The following is a 27,228-nucleotide window of genomic DNA, read 5'->3' as shown; positions in this document are numbered from 1 at the left end:
GTGTGTGTGTGTGTGTGTGTGTGTGTGTGTGTGTGTGTGTGTGTGTGTGTGTGTGTGAGTGAGTGAGTGAGAGAGAGAACTCATTTACTGTTTATATACACTGGAGAGCTGTTGATGAATGACCCCTTAACACCCTAAGGGGAAATTTCTGTTGCATGGAGTACATACGGAATATAAAGCAAATATTAGGACAGCACAAGCACACAAAAACAGCATAACTTCTGACAGAAACCAGACATAGTATAAAACACTATACCCACTGGCTGTACTTTTAAGGGGATCAAAGACAATTCTTAATTACAACTGCAACATGGGGACATGGTCTTGGATAATTCAATAACATTTTACATTCTATTATAGGAAAATCTTGACTTTTTTTAATACAGTAAATAATATTTCATTACAGCAACTGACAAATTGACAAATATGCATATTAATCTTTTTGGGTCCCGTTAAATGTTATTAGCTGTATAGCTAGGGATGTCAAACTTATTTTATATTGTGGGCCACAGTGTACAGAAATGTAACTACACTTATAATCAATTAAACATCTAATATCAGAAAAAGAAGCCCAATTTCAAAAGTATGTCTCAGTTTTTCTACATGACAATAAAATGCTGCTGTAATAAATTAAAAATATCTGTCAGCGTGACTCTATGGGCTTAAATTGCAAGAAGTAAATGTTTGAAATGACAGAAATCTACCATTTAATTACTTTGGTGTTGCGTGAATGCCAATGGGGAGGTCTTTGTCAACAGGAAATGTTGTAAAAGTTGTGAAAATACAGTTAAAAGTTGAAAATGTATATCCTTCACATTTTCCAAAGCCACCAGTGGGCTGTGGAGGATGACTACATTCTGAAGTTACACGTTCAAACCACACCGTGTCAGTGTTGAACACATGGACTGTTTATATTTGGCGCATGCAACCATTCATACATTCTTTGTTTTGTACAAATGTCAGTACGCTTGCTGCACATGTCATAGTTTTACTACATACAATAAAACTTGCTTCTGCCAAATTGTCCCTGGCAGAGACGTCACTGTGTTGGAGAATACTGGTATAGCTATTATAGTATTTCTGTGCTTCTTTTATTTTTTTAAGAGAAAAGTCCACATATCCCCACAACCCCTCGTGAATACATCATCAAGAAGTATGTTTCTAAAGACAACACTAAGTACATGTGCAACCTACTGTAAAAGTATGCTCACTGAGTTACCCTCTGTAAACATAAACAAATAAATTATCCATCCATCCATCCATTCGCTTCCGCTTATCCTTTTCAGGGTCGCTGGAGCCTATCCCAGCTGTCATAGGGCGAAAGGCGGGGTACACCCTGGACAGGTCGCCAGTCTGTCGCAGGGCTAACACACAGGGACAGACAACCATTCACACCTAGTGACAATTTGGATTAATCAATTAACCTATCCCCACAAGCTGCATGTCTTTGGACAGTGGGAGGAAGCCGGAGTACCCGGAGAGAACCCACGCAAACACGGGGAGAACATGCAAACTCCACACAGAAAGACCCCGGCCTGATGGTGGAATTGAACTCAGGACCTTCTTGCTGTGCGGCAACAGTGCTAACCACCGTGCCACCGTGCTGCCTATAAATAAATTAATAAATAAATATTATGAAAAATTTGTCTTAATGTATCCTTGGAAACGTATATTTTCATCAACTGCATGAACACAGACTGTAAAAATTTAGAGGGAATGTCTTGGCTTTACTTCAAGGTCTGACATTGTCCCCTGTGAACTCTCAGAATTATTATTATTACTGGTCAAAACCAGTAAGTCCAAATGTGTAAGCTGTAGGAAATACCAGTTGAGGGCGCTACTCGACCACAGTAATAAACAAGACTTTTTTTTCTTTTCTGTCTCTCTGTTTTTTTCTTGTTTTTTTCTTTTTTTGTCTAGGCATGAACCTGAAAACAATACTGGCAACTGTTTGGGGGCAGGAACACAAATCTGGCAGCACTCAGAGCAAACAAAACAGGCTAATCATCTAACTTACACACACCTTAGCAAATCAATAGGTATTAAAGACCTCAATCCCCAGAGTAGTTCACGGCACAAAGGCAATAAGAGATTAGCAGATAGTCTCTCGCTGATATGGTGCTAAAAAGTTAACAAGATTAGCCAGCAATCGCTTTTAATCTTTTTTGATTCATCAGGCATTATGTTAGTTTCTGAAGTCTGAACTTTGCCTCTTCCCCCCCGAAAATTGGGGTTTTTTGTGAGCAACTCGGTGCTATTATATTGCTTAATAACGAGATCTATACTTTTAGATCTTATGAATAAATATTAAATAAGTAATATCATGATGATAATAAAGGCTGATTTATTGCATTGAAGGGTGTTAACACTGGAATGTAGTTGGGGGGGGGGGGGGGGGGGACTTTTTAATCTCGGTGTCTCAGTCTGCAAGAGCAGAAAATCGAAAACTGTAACTAGGGAACTGTGCTTTCTGTGAACTATCTGCACTGTGCCCAGTGAAGGATTTCATATGCGCACAAAGGTGACAATTGAGGTTTAAAATGAAGGATTTTCGAGAAATAAAGACGAGAGAGTGCGTTTGTCAAGAGACCCTTTGGCTTGCAGCCGTCGTGGGCCCTCCGTTAAAATGTAAACTACGTCACCGCTTCCGCCCCCTCCTCCTGCTATCCCTCCCCCTCTCCTCTCCCGCCTCCCTGCCCCGGCGTCGTTGGAGCTTCTCGGCCGCCTGCAATCCAACATGGAGTAGAGAGAGATGGGGCTCTAGCGGGGCCACCCCTCGGTAACAGCAGCGACGACGCGCTTTTTACGCACAACTGGAACCGGAGTCGTCGGTGAAAACATGCGCCTTAGGACTTAAAAACGGAGTGTGTGCCCTGTGCGCCCGTGTGTGTGTGAGAGAGAGAGTGCGTGCGAGTGTGAGTGAGTGAGTGTGTGTGTTTGGGCAGGGAGGGGGGTGTAATAGAAGACCGGAGCTGGATTAAGCTACAAAATTGTCCGTTCATGCTAGGTGATGGTGTGTTAAAGTTATAGTAAAGCGGGCATTCGCGATCCAGAAGAAAGAGGGTGGCTCCGGGTGTAAAAGAGGAAAATTTTAGGGGTAAAGAAGACGGAGACGCAGCCAGTCGAAGGCAAGCAAAGAGCCGACACTCGCACAAAGGCGCAGGGGGATTTATGCGGAATTGGAGACAGAATCGGAGGAGCCACGGTGAAAGAATGACAAGCGAAAAGTATGCAACCGCCGTGGTACATTACCTGAGGTGAAACGAGAAAATGATAGAAGAAACACACCCAAACGAGTAAGTACTGGGACTCAGAAGATTTCTCTATATGTTTACTGCTCTCTCTTTTCTGTCTTTTCCCCCTTGCTTCCCTCCGTGACTAGAAGTTAGAGGTGATTGGAGCAACTTGATGGAATGTGCATTCTGTGCAGATCAGTTCATGGTGTATGCTTTTTATTAATATTCTTTTTATTATTATTATTATTATTACGCTCAATTGGTTGAATTTGCTGTTTGATGCTGCTGTGAAGTAATGCATTGACAGTGCTGTCGAAGAGGGTTTTTAGGGCCCCCACCTCGGTGTAGACTCCAGGCTTGGGAAGGCAAGAGAGAAAGGAGAGGGGAGTGGGAGGAGGAGGAGGGGAATAAGCGTGGGTGGGTCGGAAACATTTTCTGAAAGGATCTGAAGCGAGAGAGCAGGCCCCTGTTGCAGCGTAACTTAGAAACTCCAGCACGCCCAGAAGTTACACCTTTTATGAATACACGCTCGGCGGCGAGCTCGCGAATCTTTTGTTTGTGCGTAGCTCAGAAGAAACAAACAAGCAAAAAAAAAAAACACTGAGCGGCGATTGCAAGGACATTTTCGCTTTGTTTTTAGTCACATCTGTGTGTTTGTCTCTAACCGAAGGGGAAGTCTCACAGGATGTGAGATATCCGATATGCCTCATCCGCCATCTCTTTCTCAATCGCCCTCATTTGCATAGCCTACCACGCTCCATTCATAAAAAATAGCGATCGTAAACGTCGACTCAGCCTTAAAAAAGAAAAAGAAAGAAGAGAGACTGGTCCGTTTTTCCTAAACTGGAAACTGGCGAAGTTGTGTTTGACATGCACACGCTAGGATCGTGCTTTTTCTTCTGCGAACTATAGCTTCTACAAAGCTGTTCACTGCCTAGGCCCACAGATACGTTCGTGTGCGAACCGATGGGCCTGTACTCAAGCGGTTAACGCTTAGAATTTGCTTAACAGCAGATTAATATGCATTGTACTACCTTTACACTGTGTAGGCTGCAGAGCGCCAAAACAAATATAGATTATATGGCCTGTTCCTTTTTCAATCCTGCAGCCTTGTCAGGAAAAAAACCATATGTACAGACATACGAGCAGGCCTGCCAAACTATTTAATTTACTGGCTCCTGTTTGCATTTTTACAGCTCTGTTAGCCTAGCTGTATCGTCAGCGTCTGTCTCTGTCAGTCTACACGGGGCTGTGCTCGATGGGAATGCCTGCCTTGCAAATCTGTTGAGGGGGGTGGAAGGGCGAAGGGCACCGGAGGGGATGTTTGCGCTGCGGTGGCGTGACGCCGGCTCATTCATAAAAGCCTTCTAACCTTCAGCGCGTCCCCATTCATGCCTGCCGGCCGTACTCTGCTCTACGAAGCCAGCGTATGTGTGTCTGTTCCCGGTCCCAGGGTTTGAAAGAAGCAGGGAATGCGACCAAGCCTTTGTCTCTGCTTGTCATATGTTGCCAGACACACATTTGGGGTGGTGGTGGGGTGTTAGATGCAACTAAGAAATCAAACCACGCTTTGCTGTCTTGCCTGCCTTCTGAAACTCTGCATTTCCTGTATTAACATCTGTGCTAACTGTATCTTTATGGCCTTGTTCTGAGTCATGCGTTTCTGATAAACAGCGTTCTCATGGTGTGATGGGGAAAAGCACTCAAAAGAACCGTGGCTGATTGACCATCAATTGGCAAAAGAGGCCTTTTTATGTTTTTATGATTCATTATTTTACACTAAAATGGGCAAAAAGATCAGTTAAAGTTCTTGCAGTCATTAAAACCGGCCTATATAAGCTTCTAAATGCAATAACAGTAGATTTTTTTAGTGGCAAAGACTTTACAAAAGTGAAAATAGACGCCACCGCATGGCAAAAAAACTGCTCAGGATCGGTTTATTGTCCAGTTACTGGAAGGAAGTGATCGGCTGTTGTTATCTGCAACTTTGCGTGTTGTGGCTTTCTTATCAGAAATTACACCTTTTGTGGGATTACAGGTGTGTCAGGAAGTAAGACACACCTTTTTATGTCATGTTGTGCAGCATTGTCACTGCTTCTTTTACGGCTTCAGTTTTATTGTGCGTCTTTAGCTTGTCTTTGTTGATCCATGCTATGGACATGGTCACATGCCCATGTGTCAGCCTACTATCAGCAGGCATTGTGTTTAGTAGCGCACACACATAGTTTTTGAGAGGATCTTTTGTTGACTGCATACCTTAAACTATAATGTCACTATCCTCTTTGGAGGATGTCCCTCTTTTGCACCGTCCTTCTGGGGACATTTATTACCTTTTATAGAAGTAGAAGCTCTCCCCTGCACCGAGAGTCACAACACGAGCCGAGGACGTATTGATCTAATGTGAGCTGCTGCAGGGTCAGCATGTGCACAGTCAGTATTAGACAGGAGATGTCCAGTGACATTCAGAGAAGGTCAACGTAGCATCGAAATATAATCCCTGAATAAAAGCACTCATCAATTGACCAACCCAGGCGTTAGCAGGCCTGCACGTTCCCCCAGCAGGATTGTTCTGTTCCTCGCACATAATGCTTTTCTCCATTAGCAGCATTCGACATAACAGAGTATAATTAACCTGACAGGAGTTTTAGGGCAAAGCTCATCGCCAAAAACAGAGTAGAGCTAAGGTTAAGATAAACCATAAGAGGTGTCCCCACTAGCACGTTTCATTAGTGCATGAACATTAGTCATGTTGGAGCTGCACGTTTGTAACAAGTGCACGTTATGTTAAAGAAATACTGCTTACACTGTTATGAAACCTATTTTGTTGGCTGTACATGTTACCTCAGCTGGCCTTGTCTCTTGTTTTGTAATTCAATAAACGAGAACACTCTCAGATAGGTAGTTAGTGCAAGCTTTTTAAGAAAGCTCTAGCTTTAAAGTCCTGCTGTAAAGTTCAACATTTTAACACCTCGATTGACTCGCATTTTTAGTTAGTTTGCCCTGTGGCCTTTCAGGGAACTACAGGGCTGTTTTGGCATGTTTATTTGGGCTGTTTGTTTGTTTTTTATGGAAGTTGAAATGTAATGTATTTATTGAGGCCTTTGTCTTTTGTGTGTAAATTGACCTTGGGTTTCTCTAAGGATGCTATATGATTGTTATTATTCATGGAAAGTTGTTTCTGCCACTAAAAAAAAGTAAAAAATAAGTTGAAATTTTGAGACACATAACTGAAAATTTAGACTTTTTATTTCTTTTCTTTTTTTTAGTGTTGGAAACAGACTTTCATATTTTTACCCTCAGAGGTTGCCAATGAATTCTAACATGATGAAAGGGTATATTTTACACAAAGTAGGATCTTTTTGTAACTTCAACCATAAAATGCTCCTAGTTCAGACTTAACTTTAATGTGTTTGTGCCATTCACCCTACCTGCCACCTAATATGAACTTTTTCTGCTCTTTTAAGTGGAAAAGCTCCTGTATGTCGCTTTAGGAATGCTTGCAAGGGTTGTTTCACACTGTATCCGTCATTTACCAGTAAGATCACAAAACATCAAAAAGTTCTCCGAATGTGTTGCAGGATTTATTGCAGCGAGGGCAAAACTCAAACAGGAGACTTTGCCTCCATGTGTTGGGAGTCACTTTGAATTGTCTAGCAAGGCTCTGTTTGTTTGTTTCTTTCATTTGGAAATTTTTCTGTTGGTATTTTAGCATGCTCGGACGCATTCTACTGTCAAACTTGCATTGTAGATGGCTAACTGGTCTTTCATGTATACAGTGTTTTCATATACTGTAACAAGAGTACATAAATATAACAAAACAGTCTGGGAAGCATGCATAGACCGACCAACTCAGTGGTGGGAAAGAAACTCAGATGGGCTTGATTAGCAGCTTCTCTTTTATGCTATGTTAGAACAGCAGAAACACGATAATATCCTAAAATAAGAAATACTCTTTGTATTAACCAACCTGCAAGACAGTTGCAGTACTTTGAGTATCATTGTTAGTACAGCGGCAGTTTATTTAGGTTCATATCTGGGTAAATATCAAGTCCACATATGTGGATACACATAATTAACATAATAACTTCCTTTACAGACCTTTTGCATTTCTTCTTTCAGTCTGTACTCCCTCTGCACGCACACACATATGCACACATCATGTGGAACAGATCCTTTTTCACAGTGTTTCCTGTGTTTTACAGGGCAGCTCATCACTGGTTGCTATCCGGAGCCTTTATATAATGGCCCGAGCTGTTTATATCGAGAGACTAAACAATGGAGCCGGATTGTTTGTCTGTTTTTTTACTAATCTCTGCTCATCAGCTGACTAGATGACCAAGATTATAATAGCTCAAGTTTTCATTCACTCCACTCTGTGTTTTTCGCTTGTCACACCACATGTAGAACAATCCATTGGGCTGGTTACTGAAAACACTTCTTCTCAGTGTGTGAACCCTGTGAACTTCCATTTCGTCAATAACCACTTTACGTTCGTGCTTAGTTTGGTTTGGTATTTCATTACCCTAATAATTTACTTAAATCAACACAAACAGTGCAGTTTGCATGCATGCAGTCGGTTATTTTGTAGATAAATAAAACTGTACTGTGGGTTTTCTGTTATCCTGGCTGATTATTAATCTCGAACCTGTTGGCATTTATAATTTAGCTTTTCGTCTACCAGTGCCATATTTTCTTCTTGTATGATGGCTGAAATAATACAAGTGTGTTAGATAAAATGAGAGTGTACTTTGATTACTTTTTTACACTTGCTGATAACACGACCTAAGACTTTATTTTGCAAGTTTAAAGGGAACCTACTCTACTTTTCCTTAATGTTGCCCATGCAAATTAAACATACTCAGTTTTTCAAATAATGAGATCATCGTATGTACAAGTAATTGTGAAACTCTAGGTTTCAGACAGTTTTTTCTGCCCTTGGCTACATATTATGTCAAGTTAGTCCTATGAGGCTGTGAGCACGAGCGCCACCCACTCACTCTTGAAATCTTTTGTTTGCGAGCAGCACCCAGTTAAAATAAAATTGGCTAAAACAGGTAGTTTCAATAGATGGACTGAGGGGCTGTGCCAAAGCCCGGTATACGATAAATGAAGCGAAGCCTGGGAGCTAGTTCAGACAGGAAACTTGAGCTGTACTGCCTCATGCACGCAGCTCGAGTGTGCATGAGGCAGTGCAACCCACCTCTCTCTCCTTACATCATGCACCAAACACAACTACCCCAATGTGGTGGTCTATTTGAGTTGAAGTATTTCCCACTTCTCCTGCAGACATGTCGGTGCATTTCTGCCTGCTTTTTCAACCCCTCCACCACCCCAGCATCCACCTGTGGGATCCAGGGGGATGTTTACTCATCGCTCACTAATTTCCGTGTGTGTGCAGGGAATGAGAAGCCTGGAGCCCAAGTTCGGACTTTGTTATTCTGCTGCAATAAACCATTTCAAACATGAGTTTTCTGACTGAATAAGGATTGTATTGAAGTGTTACTCTAGTAGTAGAGTTACAATCAAATAAAAACATTTAATTCAAAATCAGAACAATAGATCCTATTATTCACGTCATGTACAAAACAATCTCTTGTTTATTCACCTTTGCTAACCTTAGCTGAGCAAACTGGTTTTAATTGTGAAATAAGTTCCACCACACTTTGTGAGATTCACTTTTATTTCACATAGTTTCAAACCAGATGTTTCAGGATAAAATGAAAAGTATTCCCACACCCATGAAAAAGAGAAATGCTGAGGTTGGTTAATCCCAAACAGCATCTTGAAAGATTTCAGTCGCTCATGTGTAGCGGTAAAAATAAGTATATTTAAACGAAGCCTAAATAGAACAGATGTCCTGCTGTTTATTATGCAAATAACTTTCCGTTTCTTTAATACCCTGGAGTAGCAACACGGGGAGACCAATCACAAGATAAACCATTGACATCTGACAGTTTAGATGTGAGCATCTACCTGATTAAAAGACCAAAGTTGGCACAGATGTAGATTACAGATGTAAAGACGATTAAAATAGTTTCCCCCCCTCCTTTCACCGATCACTTAACGGGTGGCCAAAGTGTCAGGTTTTAACGGAACCTAAGCGGATATCTGGTAAAGAGTCTTAAGTTGGTTTAGTCGCCTTTAAGAGGTTTAGAGGTTTAGAATCAGCTTTATTTCAGTAAAGTTCATGTTTAGATGGAGGTGCTGCTGCAGAGTCACCTTCGCACCGATGGCTTTCTCTTGGTGTACAAACACAATGCTGGAAACACTGAATAGCTCAGCGCTCATGTTCTAACTGGTCATTTGGAAATGGGATGTTTTCCTTTAACACTTCTCTGAATATTGTTGACCTCTCTGATGTCAGTTGACCTATTCGCACTCATTCACACTGGCAGCTTGTGCTGCCCAAACATGTGACCGTTCCATATAACAACAGCTGATTGACAGAAAGCTGATCAAACTTCCCCCGAGGAGCCTCCGGTGTCAATAATTGTGAATGAACTCTCTTCACCCAACCCCCAACCCCCACTCTATTGCCCTCTGAATGAAAGCCAGAACAGGAAAGAACAACATTGTGAGATAATTCCCCATACTACTGAGATTCATAAATCTATTTTCATATTGTTTTTACGCAGTGTGCTTTATAGCGTGCCTCTAATTAATGTACACGCTACTCACCAATTGTAGCAAGCTGCCTTGTAAGACACGAGGAGTTGTCTTACCAAGACTTTGATAGCAGCACACATTTTTGCCCACACATTTGATCAGAAATACACACCACTCCACAGAAGCTGTTTGTCACACATCCTGGTTAGCTCTGAGCTCCTTACCCCGTCTGTAAGGCCCAGCATGTTGACTACTTGTATTTCCAACCTTCTCTTTCAGTCATTACTCAAATCTCAAGACTGTGGGTGTGCTCTGTCCTCACTACAACAGTCTGGTACAAAGCTCACATTACCACTGACGCCCTGCCAATCTAACAGTCCACCTCATGCTCCACATATTACTTTTTTTTGCTATAGCTTCATGTCAGCATTTCCAGGTCTAACTGCCACACACATGACGTCCATGCTTGCACCTTTGCACAGAAATTATCATGCACATGAAGACTAGCTACACTGATAGCCTGCAACCTTATCACAAAATGAGAGAAAGCAGACAGAGGGGCATTGCTGTTTTCTGGTTAGATTTTTTTTTTTTTGCTAAGAACTTAGAGGGTCTACTTTTGTCTTTTTGTTTCATTGCGTGAATTTTTGTTGGTGAAAGAGTGCACAGTGGACGTGAGGCTTGTGAGTTGAAGATAGGGGAGTTCAGGGTTTGCCACCACAACCCTTGTGCCCTAAGCTCTACGTTCTTGTGAACCAGAACAGTTAGCTTAAATAATGCATCTAAATGACACAATGTTCACCTTTGTTCAGTTCAGTCATTTTTGCACGTATAGGAACAACTATATGACTTAATAACATTTTACTGATCTCTAAAGCTGATCTCTAACCACTGTTACAACTTCATTTCTGGTCACTCTGAAGTAAACTAACACATATTCACACATGTTTGGTCTGAACATGAGTGAAGGAACTCACAAATTTCAAAGTAACAGTGATGTGAAACAAAAAACATCAAGTCGAAACATTTAAGAAATATTTAATCAGCTCTGCTCTACATGTGGCCTTACTCACAGCAGTTACTGAGGCGGAAGTGTGAAACACTGTAAGCATTCAGTACAATAAAACAACCCTTATTCTGATGGACCTTTTTGTCACTTCCTGACACAGGGAGCATGTGTGTTGTGTTCAGATGTACATAGAGACGTGGGTGTGTGTATGTGTTCTGTTGATCAGGCAGAGGCGCGGCCAGCTATTCCTTATCAGAGGAAGTATAGCCACTGTTATCACACATGGTTGGGCTGCCCTCACTGGCCTTTTTTTATCTGTCAAAGATGAGTTGGATTCCAGGCCTGATAACCAGTGCACTTCCGACCCCCTTTCACCGTTTTATTGCAATATTGTTACACACAGACGACATCAAGTATTGTCGGGGTTTGGCTATCTGTGGAGTACTTTTAACAGTGTATAATCTAAAAGACTGTATTCAGTGTTTTTGTGGTTCAACAGCAAGTGTAAGCAAAATGGGGAATTTAAAACAGTTGAGACATAAAGGCAAATAACAATGACAGTGCAATAAATAGTTTTCACTCAACAGGTGTGTACTCCACCCACATCACATTTCCTTATTAGCATGACTCTCTTATAAGGTGTGGAGCAGGCATAAAAATAAAAAGAACAGAATAATTACTGCAATGAACCACTTGAACCGGAGAGACTGTTCTTACAAGTTCATGTTACACTGAATTGTTTAGACTTTTAGAGTGGACATGGAGTTCTAGCTAATGCAACAAATGCGTGTTAATTTAAATGAAAAGATGTTTTTGTAAGGATTCTGGTTTTCTGTTTGTTTGTTTACATCGTTTCTAAAGATTTGGCAGTAATATCTGAACCACGTGTACACAGTGCCATTGGATAGGGAGACATTTGCATTTTCATATCTTTATATTTACACTACTAACTGTTACGGAGCCTTATGCCAGCTGATTGCTTTGGTTTCCAGTAGCAACTTGACACTTGTTTTAGTTGTCATCACAGAAGGTGGAGACCAAAAACGTAGCTAAACTGAAAGTGAATCTGAACGAGTCAGTTTTGTGTTTACAGCTTGCTTCACTTGCCTTCAAGTGGAAAAAGATGAGCTGATGTAAATTTAACAAGTACAGAATTTACAGTTAATAATGTGCAATAATAAATTCTAGTAACACCAGTAGGGAGTCCCTTTTGAAGCAGAAAAATATGCAAGTAGTTGTGCCTTCTGATAGCAGCTTGGGTGAGGCCAAAACTGTCCTGTGGTCTGGTACAGTCAAAATGTTAAGTGTTAATTTCTTTATGACAATATTAGGCGTAAAATCTTTACCTCCAGGGTAAAGAGGTGAGAGACCATGCTGCATGTTATCAGCACAGATTACAAATTCCAAGATATTGGTGTGGAGCTTGCATTAGGGTGCACTGCGTTGGTAATGAGCACACGTGAGAGCACCATTCATGCTGAAAGTCGACTTTGCCCAGGAAGTCCATTAATGCCAAACTACATTCTGCACATCTAACAACAGCATGGCTCCATAGATAGAGTGCAAAGTACTGGCCTGTCTGGACTCCAAATTTATAAGCCATTTAAAACATTTAGTGGATTTTATTATACACTTAAAAAATGACAAAGACCCAAAACTCTTGAGCTTTTAACAGGCGAGAATGTTAGTTAAGTGTTCGTAAATGAAGAGGTGATGTAACATTTTGGTAAAGAATTGGGAAACACAATCTTGTTTCTCTTCAGATTATATAAATCTCTCACATTTTACTAAAAACTATCTAAAAATCTTCACTTTTAACAATTTGATTATATTACATTGAATGTTTTATTTATATTTTACACAACATCCCAGCTTTTTTGAAACAGAACTGTGCTCCAGCCTAGATTTTTTTTTATTTCTATTAAGGTGATGGCTACCATGAGCTCAATGAACTTGTTGGTATGATTGCATGCCAAGCTGCTGAATCTGGTGCTGTGAGGTATTGTCAGGCTGTACTGCAAAGCAAACAAAAGCAATTGGCTGGCAACTGCAGTGCTGTTTTTCTTAAGAAATGGAAGGCAGACACACCTTGAACCTTTGACCTGAAGTCTCATATTAAATTAGAAATGGATGTGATGCATGATTTCCTTATCAGCAGGTAGGTAAGCTCAGCAAGCCTTTCTTCTTAACCAAGTCATTTTCTGATGCAACAAACTGTACCCTTATCCCGCCCAAAGAGACTTTGAAAAGTGTTTGCAGTCTCAACTTAAAGCTTGAGATCACAAACCCACCAAATATTAGACAGTCATATTTTAGAATGGTCCATGTACAGTTAGAGATGCTGTGTACCGTATGTGAATTCCTCTTTAATTGGTGATTATAAATAGTCTACAAACTATAGTACTGTACAAAGTTCTCAAGAGTCACAGCCTCAGCCGTATTTTACAGATGTCTGTAGACACTCGCTGTTGTTCCGCTCTCCTGGTAATTTGAACAAAAAAAAGTGCAAATTTGTTTTTTAGGGACACACGACGCACCATGTCCAGATATGTCATCCAAAAGGTTTTTCTGCAGCACATTGTTGGTGCAAAAGTATTACTTTATGCCTGTCAAACTGTGTTATACTGGGCAATTTTCATAGATTCAGCTAACAAAAAAAACAGGAGCAAATAATGTATTTTTGTGCAGGCTGCTAGTAACAAAAAGCTTAAATGTACATTTTAAAACTTGGTGCCTTGCTAAGCTTTCTCTATGTGTAGAAACTAAATTATTCAACATTCATTCCTAGAGTTAGGTGCTTGAATGATTAACAAAAGAATATTCCTTTGAAAATGGTCAGGTATGAGTACTGCAGTGAAAATAAGAGAAAAAGTAGTGAATGTCCAAAGAAAGCCTTTGACTTTCAGGAAGCCTGGGGAACTATTGCTTAAGACCACTTTAAAAAAAATACATGGACCTCAGGCTCCTAAAGAAATGAAGGATGGCACAAGACTTTTTCACGGTACTGTACCTTTTCTCAAAATGGGCGTTGCAATCCTTTTTCAGCATCAGTACCTCTTGCAACATTCGTGTGGACAGAATTAGATTCACAGTTCCCAAATGTATGTGTCTGTAAGAATGTGTGACCATTCCAAGTGTATTAAATTAGTGTGTAGCTGCTGGTTGTGGTTGTCTGTGTGTCCCCGCCACAGATTATAGGGCCTGTCGGCAGACGGGGCTCTAAACATGGGTCACAAGACAGCCCAAAATGTGACAAGTTCATCTCAGAGAGCTGATAGCTGGTATCGTGTGTCTTAAAGCACATGTGCTTATATAGCACAGAATTTAGTGTTATTTCTGTATGTGGGTGGCCTGGATGTGTGGTTCTGTATGGAAATATGTCATACATGTGTTTGAGTCATGTTGAACCACTGTGGTACTTTCATATAAAAGCAGAGCGTGGATTTTTTTTAAAAACATTTTTCAGTTTAAGAGCAGAAATGATGTCAATGAACCGAAATAGCTTAGTTGTTCCTAAACAGGGGTGCAAATGCTCCAGGGTTACTTCTGTAGTAGCCAGTGGTTAAATGGGTAAAAATGACCTCAAGTGCCGGTGGTGAAAAAAGCAGATATTATGATGTAATTATAAGATTGAGTGCACCTGAATAGGTTAGAAATATTAACTAAAAGTAATGGGTAAGCAGTAGATACCCTGTACTCAGATAATTATAGATAAATGTTTAAAACAGATAAGCAATTGAAAAGCAATTTAATTGGAAGAAAATACATACATATATATTTTTGTCTTATGAGCAGTGGTTGTCAGGTGGTTCTGCTCTGTATCCTTAGTTGTTTCCCTTTTGCAGACACATTTGACACTACAAACATACCATAATCTGCTTGTTAACTGTATTGTATCGTCAACCATATAGATGTAAAACTATAGTAAGCTTCTTTTCTTAAATTAGTACACCACCATTTCTATTTTTAGATTTCATTTTTATTTCCTTTGTTGCTACTTAATTTTTCCACACGGTAAAGTAGAGCTCATATAATAATTTTTACCTACGCCTGTTGTGGCTTGACATAGCAGATGAATAATATCTGCCTACAGAGTGTATTGCCATAGCCAGAAACAACACATGTGCATCTGTCTACTTTCTAACCACATACCTAATTAGTATTGCAGTGGGGCTGGATCATATCCCAGCTGACAGAAAGAGGCCATACATACTGGACAGATCGCCAGTCCATCACAGGGCCAATAACAACACTAAATCTTTAATGCTTCACACTGAGTAATATTTCTTGCCAAGTAGATTTTGGGTAGTGTCTTTGAGTTTCTAATTCAAGTAACTTTAAATTTATGAATGGAAACAAAAGCTCAGGAGTTGTGGGTGAATCTCTGGTTGCCTTTCTGTTTGTGCAGTTTGACTGCTGTCACCTAGTCAGTCTGTCATTCACTCAATTTTATGAATGTGTGTGGGTGGGAGCTGGTGAACCAGTTTTGCCACCTGTGCGTGTAGGTGTGTGTGTGTGCATTGAGTCCTTAGTACTGTTAGCTAATTATATAACAACGCTTTTCTCATTCACTCCCACTCATCCTCCCTCCCTCACTTCATCACTCTCTTTTTATGTTTGTCGTTATCTCTTCATGCTTCTCCCCCACATGCGTACACAAACACACATGAACTCACACGCAGCACAGCATCAATAGTTCATACATGGGTACATGCATGTGGATTGCAACCATGTCCATTGTGTACACGTACAGTGGTGACTGTCATGCTTACACATAAGAATACCATGTATTTTACTATCAGCCTCCGGTGTATTGTCTCCGGTTTCAGTTTTTGTCATCTGCTTTGTACTTCTTATAGAATAAACTGTATTATCTGTCAGCTTGTATAACTTGTGGCTCCAATCCAATGTTGTCTCATCTAAATGGTGCAGACGACTCCGTTTCCGATTTAGGCACAAAGAACAAAAAGACATAACATGGATAACGTGGGACTTCTAACTAGGCTGCAGCCATTTTGTACGAGTAATTAGTAAATTGTTGTTTTTTATTCCCGTTTATTAACAAGAATTTACAATTTTTTTGCAGAAAATGCGATTTCAAGACTTATTTTATTACCTCTAATTGCTGCAGTTTGCATGCAAGATGCTGACGTGTCTGCAAAAACTCGCCAACAGTACGATTAAAAAAAAATAAATCCTGTATTTTAAGTGAGCACACAATATATGTGCCTAGTGGATTTATCACTCAGGCATTTGAGAGCAATTTTTAAGTACCGGTATACACTATTTCTAAAATTTCCCTTTGTTAAAAAAGGAATTCAGTTTACAGTCATACTAACGCCCTGCCACATGTACATGGGTATTTTAGAAAACATACTGGGTTTTTTTTAAGTATTTTAGTCTTACTTCTCTGCATTTTAAGTCACTGAAAACTGAACGTTTGAAAAATTCCTTCCAGAGTTAAGACTTTCCAGATGTCTCCAACGTCAGAAATGTGCACGTTCATTCCCTTTTTTCAGGTCAGACTGTGGGCTGCATTACTGTTTGTAGGCTTCTAAATACACAACATTTCTACAGGGTTAGGGTTCTATTACCACCTGTTGCTTTAACATGCTTTTCACAGCACTTTGCATCATTTTCTTTGTATTCACATGTGTCCAGAAGTATTTCTCAAAAACAAAAGAGGAATATGTACATTTTATGAGTGGATCTAACCTTCACGGAAGAGGAAAGGCAATTTGTGAATGAACATCAAATAATGAACCTAAATTTTCTGTTGTTTGATGACTTGCAAAAACTTCACATCCACTCAAATCTCCCCACTGTTGTAGGCAATTTTATTTTAATTTATAGTGGTGGTAGAGAAATAAAGTGATATGACATGTAATATGAAAATAGGGAAGTTCTTATTGTTTACAACCACTAAAGCGACAAGATAAGGGATGTTTTCACTAATAATCAGAGGGTTACTCCAGGAAAATATGGAGCAGAAGTGATGAGCTATATGATGAGGTTAGTGAGGAGATGATGGGCTGAAACAGCATTTTATTAAATACGTGGACTGTTTTATGTTAAAATGGCAGCAGTTTAACTTTTAAACAAGTTTTAAAACAACATAGCACCATATTAAATTTACATTAAACTTTGGGGTTGTTTGTGTGTGTGCATTCAACTGACTTGTCCTGGTACAACACCTCCTACTTGAGCACAGCGAGGACCAGGCAAAGTCGTGACTTGCAACGCCCTCAAACAGTCTGCCAGGGTGTGATTCCTGCTCTAGAATAAACTCTTAATGCACATTAAGAAAAGCATTGTCAATTTTCACAAGATGGGATAAGATGTTATCCAAAGAGTTATTGTGTCGCGTGGAAAATATTACTGTTATTTTTCGGTTTGCAATCATGTGAATTTTGCTTTGACCTTGCGTTATCTTGTATTCATACATTTCTTTGGTTTTCCTGTGGAAGGAAATGGTTGTCATTCGACATGTTGCCACATTTCAAGCAAACTGGACTGCACTGCAGCAAAACCAGAATCTGATGAAGAGATTAGATAGATACGGCTATAAATTTTACTGATGCTATTTTAGAAACAGTTACGCTTCACAGTATATTAGCGTACACACTAATTTGCTTAGCTCAGTTTGACTGTGGACAAACTAATTTTAGGCTTGTATTGTTAAATACAGAATAGTTTGCTGGCTTCGGCATATATATGTTTAAGGTTCCTCTATGACTGCAGCTACAAAAAGTCTATAAACAGCAGTGAAGGTTTTGAGGGGGTTTCCCAGTAACCTAAAGCATTAAGTTGTGTAACTTTATAGCTGCGGAGAATTTTTTTTCTGCCTCAACATTCTCCAAAATCACACTACTCACATAATGGATGATGCTTTTATTTCAAAGCATGTTTTAAGTTTAATGAGCATAATACAAGGGTTAAAAATTATTAGATCCTGAGCTTATCATCTATTGGAATCACCACTCTACTGTCTGGTATAATATAAACACATTTACGTTGCAGTCATCTTTGTGCTAATATCTTCTCTCTTCCTTTCTGTGCAGTGACAGCTACATCGTACGTGTAAAAGCGGTGGTGATGACGCGGGACGACTCGAGCGGTGGGTGGCTGAATCAGGACGGGGGAGCTCTGAGCAGGGTAGGGGTGTGCCGCCTGCTGCCGACAGAGTTGGCACCTGTGTTGGGCTCCACCAGCTCCCAGTTCTTCATCCGTGGTGAACGAATGCGGGACAACCAGGTAAAATACACACACGCATACATGAATGTGAGCAACAACGTGTCTGTTAAAGATCAGAAATGGATCCATGTTGTACATGGTTGGTGCGTGTCGTATCAACAGGTGATCCTGGATTGCCCGCTGAGGAAGGATCTAGTGTACACCATAGCGACGCCCACGTTTCACCATTGGAAGGTGGAAGACAGACGGTGCGGCCTATCCTTCCAGAGTCCAGCTGATGCCAGAGCTTTCGACAGGGGAGTTCGAAAGGCAATTGATGACCTGGCTGAAGGTAAACTGTGCTGCAATATAACTATTCAAATGTTTTGACAAGACAGAGAGAGACCTGTCCTAGCACCTATAAAGCTTCCAGAGCTAAAATATGCCCAGTCTCTAATTAAACACACCCAAACCGAAGCTGAAAAGCTTTATTGTCAAGAAATCGACGTCAGTAAACAGTCTCCTGTTGGGTTAATGGGCTCATTTGTTAGTTTCAAGTCTAACTGTATAAAACAGGACATTTGTTTTATAGATGATGGTACCTATCTGGGAAAGATAAAGCAAGATATGCTTAGTGTGCATACGGTCTTTGTAGACTTCACTGCTTTGTTTTCTCGAGGTCTGGTTTCAGAAACATAAGACAGCAAATGCTCGTCTCAAGTCTTTACAACAAACCTTACTAGGTCATGGGTGATGGGTGGCTAAGTCCATCTTTTATATACAGTCTACAGCTGTGGTCAGAAGTTTAGATACACTTATCATATCTGCTTTAAAGTCATTAAAGATGTATGCTGTATGTATGCTAATCATTGGAAAAAGGACAGTTCAAAGAAATCATCAAAGCCGAAAATTACCGTCACATTTATGTACATAATTGGTGTATGTAGCCTTCTGACCACAGCTGTATGTGTGCCCACCATAGTCCACTAAAGGCAGACTTCTTGTTTCAATCCCATGCTCCTCCTGAACTTTAAAAGCTGCAGCAGCTTGCTACTATTTCTCCAGGAATTCCACGTTCTAGTTATGACTAAACCATTGTTTGCGTCTTTCCGACTACATAAAGAAAAGGAAACCACACTACTTAATGAATAAGACACTCACTAGCTGGTTCAAGGTTTGAAGTTTTAAAGCATAACACAATCCACCGGTATAACCAGTTAGTCTTGGCAAGGACATGAATGAAGGTTAAGTATGTGGAAGAACGTGTACCTGAAAGTAAAGTTTGTTTTTTGTCAAGTTAAAAATTTTTGGTAAGGGACAGGATGAGGAAGTCAGGAGCTATTTGACTGCCATGACGTTATCAAAGGACGTCAAAAGATTCTTTGTTGTATGTAAAAATTAAACAACCTGAAATAAAGTTTATTCCCTTCTCCTGTCTGTAGGCTCCACGACCTCCTCTACGGCACTCCAGAATGAGGGGGAGCTGGGTGACGATGACGTCTTTACTGTAAGCACTTTATTTTGCATTAATAACTATGATGGTCACAACTTTTGACTCACAGCAGGCGGCATTACTAAGTTTCAGTTTGTTGTGGACACAGTAGATTGAATGTGTGGTTGTGTGCGTAAAGATTTTGCAACAAATACGGCTAGCTTACCTAAAATGGGCTTCAGGATCACACGGATAATATCATCTATACAATGTCAGGTCTTCACAGCACCATAATCGCTGGTCATACATAATAAAAGTCTCTGTGATGTCTGTATACAACTCTCAGCTTTAGTCTCCACCACAGAAAAGAAGAAGCCAACACCTAGTGGCTCTAGTCACTACTACAATTGAACTGCTAGATCCAAAAGATCATCAAAATTATTCATCCCAGTTCACGGCGTCATCCATGTGCTCTGTAGGCTCTCTGCTGGCAAAGTACACATCAACTCTGAATGGAAAGATCCAAATCAAATGCTTAAGGCCCGATCTCTGGTAAAATGTTCATGCAAATCTCGTATCCGTTTGAGTCATCCTGCTAACACAAACAAACTAAACCAACACCCTGGCAGTGATAGAAATCATGCAGTAAAAGGCTCTAAATAAAAACAACTGGCCGTAGACTCAGCCAGCTGCTCTGTACTACAGATTAGACAGAGTTGGAGCTTTTCAGACATCAAACCACTGCAAAACCTTTTTAATGTTGTGTGTGAGAACTTCACTGCTCTGAAAATTAATCTCTCACTACCATCATGAGGTAAACAGAAGTAGTGTGCCTCAGTGGTCTGTGTGGTATTACTCAAAGGCAAAAGCTGAGCCAGGTTTTTGTCAACACAGCATCATTTCTCACAATGTCATCTGGAAAGGAACACATTCCTGGATTACTTTGTACATACTGTGTTTACCTAACTATCAGTGCAACAAAACAGAAAATAATTGCTGCTGTGATAACTTTCTAGAGTTATAAAACGCTGTTGTGAACATTATAAGCTGTTGCACAGTGCTGTGCTGTTCATTAGGGGTTAAAACGCTGAAACTGGACTTCCTGGATCACATTTCATGTCTATCCAGTACTTTAAACAACACGCCTTTTCCAGCACAGCTACAAGCCTTGTTTTAATGCAGGTCGGATGTTAGTCTGAATGGCTTTTTAGGTGTAGACCTCCATGTGTGTTACCTTGACTGCACTAGTCCTATCTTAGAAGTTCCACTCTTCATAACTGGAGAAGGAGGCAGCAGAATTAGGATCTGGTGTGGAGCACACACTGATCAAATTTATTTCATCCATCATTCAAAAATTAGGTCTGCTCAGGAGTTCACCGAGTATTCGCTGCCGGTCATCTATACCTGCCACAGTACAGGAAATGTATGCACACATACACACACACACCCTCCCGTAATTTGACACAAGGGCCAGCAGGCAGGGTCACAAGGTCACTTCCTGTGTCCCAAAAGCTCCCACTCTCCTGGTGACCCCACCCCCCTCCCCCACCCGCGCCATCCCTCTCCCATTTGAAACAGAGAAACACTACCAAACTAGCAGTTAGCAGCTGTTTCCCAGCTTAGCGCAGGGCCGGTGATTTACGAGAGGAAGTGCCTCGTGGTTCATCTTTGACTCGAGCTGTCTGTACGGGCCAAGACTAATAGGTGCTGTGCTGGGAGCACACAGCCACCACAGAGATGCATACAAACACTTGAGGAGTGGGGGGACTACAGCACTGTCGGTGGGCGGAGCAATCCCCTGAAATGGAGCAGCAGGTTTTCGCTAACAGAGAGGCTAAAAGTGCAACAAATCCACGGCAATTCATGGGTATTGTTCCATAAAATTGACCTTTTTTTCTCCACAAATGAAGACCCAGAAAGCCCACATCCATTTCAGTTAAATCCCCACTGACTTATAAAACAAAACAGTGTGATAGCCTCGATTTTTCCATTTCCCTTGTGGCCTAATATAAAGTATTTTTTAGCACAAGGCTCACCCTGTTTGGTGCATGAGTCGTGCTAGCAACCAACAAAGCCTGCCTGAGGAAATATTATGCATTGCCTCATGTCTGCTTTTAAAACTTGTGCTGAAAAATGCCACAAGATTACAGCAAACAGCCAGCAGACCTGCACATAGCATGCGACTGCATAAGAGGAAATACTAGGACACAGTCTGTATTTGTGATCTAAAAAACATAGTGGAATTAAAAACAAAAATAGGCTACATGTTGGGTCTGATTCTGAATCTTATGCTTGTGCCAGATATTAAAATAATAAAAGTTACGGGGAATATTTCCCCACAGACATTCAGAAAGACAGTCGAGTATTGTCAGGATCCAACTGGACTCATGAATGAAACCAGGGGGAAACAATTACTGCCTCGATTTGTGTCTTCCCTGCCCATTTTTAGGGTTTCTCTCTCAACATTTCTGTATTTTTCTACCTGACGACTGCTGCATAGCATATTGGAATATAAAACCCCAAAACATGAATATAACAACAACAGCCTTATAGAACATGTCAAAAAGTTACTCCTCTTCTAATGAAACGTTACAAAGTGTCATGACTGTAAAATCACAGGTGGAACATGAGGGGTTTAGTGCTGCTTGTGTTCTTCTGTGCTAATGACCTTTCCTAAAGTTAGCAGCGGCGGCGGTGGCAGTTAGTGAGGCAGGCGGTCGTAGACAGAGGGAAATGCTGGAGCAAATTTACAGCCTTTGGAGGGATGGGGGAGGATGGTTGGATGGGCTTGGGGGATAGGATGGACATACTTCCCTAAATGATTCCTCGTTCGCCAAACCTAAACTTAACCTAACCCTTCCTCTGTCCCTCCCTTCAGCACATCTCCCCTCTCTGTCTCTATTTTGGCTCATTCACAACAGGGGGAGTGAAAGCTATAGAAGCAATTCTGGGCTCATCCCAGGAGAGCGAGACAGGCCCGTTGAAGGATGAATCCTCCTGAGCTTTGAGTCGGGGCATGTTTTGTGTCAGAAAATAACTTGAAATGCCCTCTGTCCAGCCTTGGACCAGAATATATAGAGAGAGAGGATGTCCAGAAATACAAACTCTCCCCCTCAACTCCTCCCTTTGTCTCCCTGTCCTCTTGTGCAGTCTGAGCTTGCAGCTGAAAGTCTGGTCTGTGTTTTGAATTAGATGCAGCCATGGAGGCCAGAGTCAGACTGGTTTCAACCATATCAACTCCTCCCCCAATAATGTCTTCGCCAGGGGGCGGAGCCCAAAGCTGAGGCAGCATGTTATGTTATTTTTGGCAGGCTGCTCTGAGGGCTTTGTAAGAAAGCTAAGGGGAAATTCTCAGCATGGCAGTATCCATGTGGGGAGTAGGATATAATGGGGATAGCTTCAGCAAGACAGACAAAGACACACACACACACATACACACACATATCAGAGCTGGGTCATATAGTTCTGCAGAATAGTTTGCAGCATTGGATTTAGGCTTATTGGAGTGCCAAATATTTATATTTTTTTGGTGGTGGGGGGGAGAGAATAGTTTAGGAATAGTTTTAGAAATTCTAAATGATGTCAGTAGCTTCCAAATAAAAGTGGAATTTGCAAATCCTTAAAACCTCGCATTTCATTTGAAAACAAACTATCAGGTGTTGGTACTGAAATCCATTAAGATATTTCCCAAAGTACAGGATGAGACATCTTTCCCGGATTACTTGCTGTAGTTTTGAAAGCATAATGTTTTCACATTCTTGGTCACCACAGAATTTCAGTTGCTCAGTTTTATAATGTCACAATATCACAGGTCCTGAGATCTGATAACAAGCTGAACAGGCTGCCCCCTCTTAGCCCGGAGGATATGGTGTCCAAATGAGCTACTCCTACTCTGCATCCTCCAAAATCCCAGTATGTGCAAAATGTCTTTGCACAGGACGGTTTTAAATCACCTCCCTGATGTTACCTGAAGTGTTCCTGAGCCTGTGAAGTGATTTCCACTTCAGACCCAAAGATCACAGCCGATTATTTTTGGTCTTGACCTTGTTTCTTTCATTCAGAGATTTCTCTGATATTCAGTGTTAATGATGATGAAATGCATAACTTCTGTTATTGAATGAGGTGTGAACTTCTCTTTATCTTGCCTTCTAGAAGTTCATTCACCAATCATGCCTTGATTGGCGTTTGTTCGTGTGGTTTCTTTTTGTGTTTGTTTTCTGTGATTTGTTTGTAAGCAATTCAGAAATTTTAATATATTGAATTGCACAATTAGCTGTATTATGTAAGGACAGCATGCTAACAGCTGGAGTGGTAAGCATAGAGTTTTACATGTTAGAAATATTATCATTAGCATGTTGGCATGTTAGTGTAAGCATGTAAGCTCAAAGGCATGACCATTGCCTATACACATAATGTCGCCTCCAACGGTATCAATTCTGGGTTCATTGCTTTGCTCAAGGACACTTTATTATATCTCCAAAATGACAAAAGTAGTTACCATTAATAGAAAATTCCTTGCATCTACAGCCACCCCTCTCTAAGGCAGATCTAGCTTTTTGTATATCTGTCCAGTAATAGTTGAAGAGAAGTTGGATAGTTTGAATTTTAAAAAAAAAATCGAATCTAATTTGTGAAATAACATTTCTGGGAAAACGTGTTGGAAATCTCACAGCTGTTGCAGATAGCTAGGAGAAGATGGTCAAGAAAAAGTAAGACATGCAAAAAATCGTTCTTGCCATTGACTTCTTGTGACCAGTCTTCCCCAAAGCAAGACAAAATGCAGAGGATACATTTCAAGCACAGCTTCTCAAACAGAAACACCTGCACCCTTTGCCCCGCGGCTAAACACATCTACAATACATGCACTCATATTACAATGCTGATATGATTAGACAAAAGGAGTCCTTGCCTATCAGCTGGTGGCTAACAGAGGCTGACCCCCATTGTGCATGTCTGAAATCGGCAGCGGTCTGACTGTCTTTTGTCTGGCCAGTGTTTGAGTTGGACTGGAGCCCTGATAGACTTTAGCGGAAAGGAGACGGGATACTGTTCACATGTGCACACACATGCGTGGAGAGGTGGAAAGGGGAGAAGGAAAGGTGGAATGTGGAGAAAGTGCGATTGAGGAAAGGAGGACAGGTTGACTGGGGAGAAGGAGATGATGTGTAGAGGCTTAAAAGGTGAGCCTGTGGATATGGTGTGTGTACAGAAAAAAACATTTTAAAGGATGCTTCTGTTTCCACTTTTTTGGATTTAGGAATATTTTGTATCAGTCACTTGATCTTCATGATTGCTTAGGTTTCTTGTTTTCAGTCATTTAAAAAAAAAAAGTTAATTTAATGGATTCCCTTTTACTTTTATTGTCAAATACCCAGTTCATATGAATATACAAGACAATATATTCATACTGAGTCAGATAAGAGTTTTTGCTGTGAAAATATGTTAAAAAAATAAATTAAATCAAAGTGGTTAATTTAATTGTGATTTTAGGTGTGATGGTTCCTGCAATGTTTTCGTAAGTGATTCTTTGTGGCAGGTGTTGTTAGTAAAAGCTTAACTCGCATATAGCAGTCCAAAAGTGGATTGGAAAACAGAGCTCACACTTCCTGTTTTTCCAATCAGTGCTGCATGGAGGCTTCCTGTTTTTGTTTGTCCAATCAGGGTGTCCTCTCTCGCTATTTGTTTGACGTGTGCAATCAGAAATCAGCTTTTCAGCCTGCATCCTGTGTTTGTTTGTCACCTCAGAATACCACAGACAGCTCATCCAACTCCTCCCAGAAACTGGAGACCTCTCTGCAGCCGCTCGAGTCCTCGCCCCTTCCCCAGAGACACAAGTGCCCGCTGGGATTTCGCCACGATCCCTATCGGCTCTCAGACCACTACTACTTGGACCAGGTGAGACAAACGCGGCTAAGCTGTATCCATACATATTTTATACATATATCTTATGAGTGAATTACTGCCAGCGTTGTTTATGTTATATACTCTCTCTGTTGTTTAGCCATTGTCTCGGATTCCCCGCCATGTCACCTTCGAGGACGAGGAAATCGTCCGCATCAACCCTCGGGAGCGCAGCTGGGAGCGGCCCGCCGAGCGTCATCGTGGACGCCACTCAGATCGCTCCTGGCTCACCGGCTACGAGGACTACCGCCACACAACAGTGCGTGACAAATTCATCAACATGGACGACCCTGAGCCCAATGTCCACTTTGACAAAACGGAGGCGCAGAAGCACGACTACACGTACCCGCTGGCACCGGCCCTGTCGCCCTCAGACTCTGATCCCTCCCTTGGACCCTTAAACAGTAAGGGCCAAAACGTCTCGTATCGCCAGCAGTTCCCGTCTGTGGTGTCCAGTCAGCCTCGCTCCCTACTCCCGAGCTCCTCTTCATCCACCAATGGTGGGAAGGGGCGGAAGGATGACAGAATGGAGCGTGCTCAGTGTGAGCACTGCGGTGAGGCTTTTTACCTCTCCAGCAACCGGAGAGGTAGGTGCCAGGATGCTCCAGACCCGGTGCGCACGTGCATCCGACGGGTCAGCTGCATGTGGCTGGCAGACACCATGCTCTACCACTGCATGTCTGACCCAGAGGGGGACTACTCAGACGCCTGCTCCTGTGACGGGGGCGAGGGTAGCGGGGGAGGCTGTCTGGGCACGCGCTGGTTAGCCCTGTTTGGTTTGTCTTTGGTGGCGCCCTGCCTCTGCCTCTACCCACCTCTCCACGCTTGCCACCGGGTAGGGCTTGCATGCGGCTGCTGCGGAGGTCGACACAAGGCCCTGAGCTGAGCGGCCGTGCTTTGAAACCTCAGAGGGACACGACTCAAACCTAAACCCAATGCAAGGACAGGGAAAGGGAAGGATGGGGAAACGAACAGAAGGGACAAGTGGTCATGGCTGCTTACTCTCTTGCCTTGTTTTCTCTGGGTTTCTCTACAAATTCCAGACACTGAAATAAGCCAAAAAAGAAAAAAACTGCTGGTGCATTTTCTGAACGGCCTGGGAAGATAAGCTCCCCCTTACGGCAGACAGTTCTCTCAGCTCTCCACGTGGCCATTTGCTCTGTTTCTAGTGAGAGAGCACTCTTTTTCAGGGGGCCTTTTTTTTTTTATAGCTGACCTATATGTCATGTATCACATATGCAGGTACTTTATATTGTTATATTTGTACACTGACTCGGCGTCAAAGAACTTGAATTGTTTCTTTGTCCTGTTTTTCATTCTCTCCTTTGATGTACGCGTGGCCATTTTGTTTATACTCTATTCCAATATCAGGCCCGCTCAGCTCAACTCCAGCAACACGAGACATCAAACACTACATCTCTTTGCGCATGTGTGTTAGTGTGCGCGCGCGTGTGCGTTGATGGTATATGTGCATGCTTGTGCGCCTAGGCCTTTTGTTGTCTGTACTGCAGCTTATAGTAAAGCTCATGTATATAGTCTACATAGCTCTCCACCATCAACGTCTTCTTTGTTCACCGAGGCAAACGTGGTACTCATCTTAATCTTCGTCTAATATCCCAAAGATTCAAGCTTTCATCCTATTTATTTTTCTCTCTTAAATTGATCCACCATCAAAAGGGTGCTGGGCTATGATTCATTCACTGAATGAGACGGTGCCTCAAGTCACGCTAGCATCCGCCCCTGCTCCTTTCAAACATTATTTCAAACAGTGCCTAAAATCGCCTGAACCGGGAACCCACTGAGTCTTATTCCAGTCAGATTTTGGCTCATTTTTACTTACAGTGCACTTGGAGTAGTGTGATTTTTTTTTT

General features: G+C 41.5%; 1 protein-coding gene across 1 annotated transcript; it reads left to right on the top strand.

Annotated features, from left to right (window-relative positions):
• Positions 1–2,692: 2,692 nt before the first annotated feature.
• LOC102204875 (sprouty-related, EVH1 domain-containing protein 2) lies at positions 2,693–27,222 on the top strand. Its single transcript, XM_005733713.1, has 6 exons — positions 2,693–3,296; positions 17,913–18,105; positions 18,208–18,376; positions 19,467–19,531; positions 25,202–25,351; positions 25,458–27,222. The coding sequence occupies exons 1-6, from the start codon at positions 3,271–3,273 to the stop codon at positions 26,241–26,243; spliced, it is 1,389 nt and encodes a 462-aa protein (XP_005733770.1). The 5' UTR covers positions 2,693–3,270; the 3' UTR covers positions 26,244–27,222.
• The last annotated feature ends 6 nt before the right edge of the window (positions 27,223–27,228 follow it).

The sequence above is a fragment of the Pundamilia nyererei genome, unplaced genomic scaffold, assembly GCF_000239375.1.
Source record: "Pundamilia nyererei isolate P.nyererei 1_Seehausen unplaced genomic scaffold, PunNye1.0 scaffold00054, whole genome shotgun sequence".
NCBI lineage: Eukaryota > Metazoa > Chordata > Actinopteri > Cichliformes > Cichlidae > Pundamilia > Pundamilia nyererei.
This window is presented reverse-complemented; position numbering and strand designations above follow the sequence as displayed.

Bases quoted from the DNA above. Each gene is read 5' to 3' on its own strand.
- LOC102204875 (XM_005733713.1), top strand. From the start codon at position 3,271: ATGATAGAAGAAACACACCCAAACGA. The intron at 3,297-17,912 runs GTAAGTACTGGG...CTTTCTGTGCAG, and splicing joins GAAGAAACACACCCAAACGA to TGACAGCTACATCGTACGTG. The intron at 18,106-18,207 runs GTAAAATACACA...TCGTATCAACAG, and splicing joins AACGAATGCGGGACAACCAG to GTGATCCTGGATTGCCCGCT.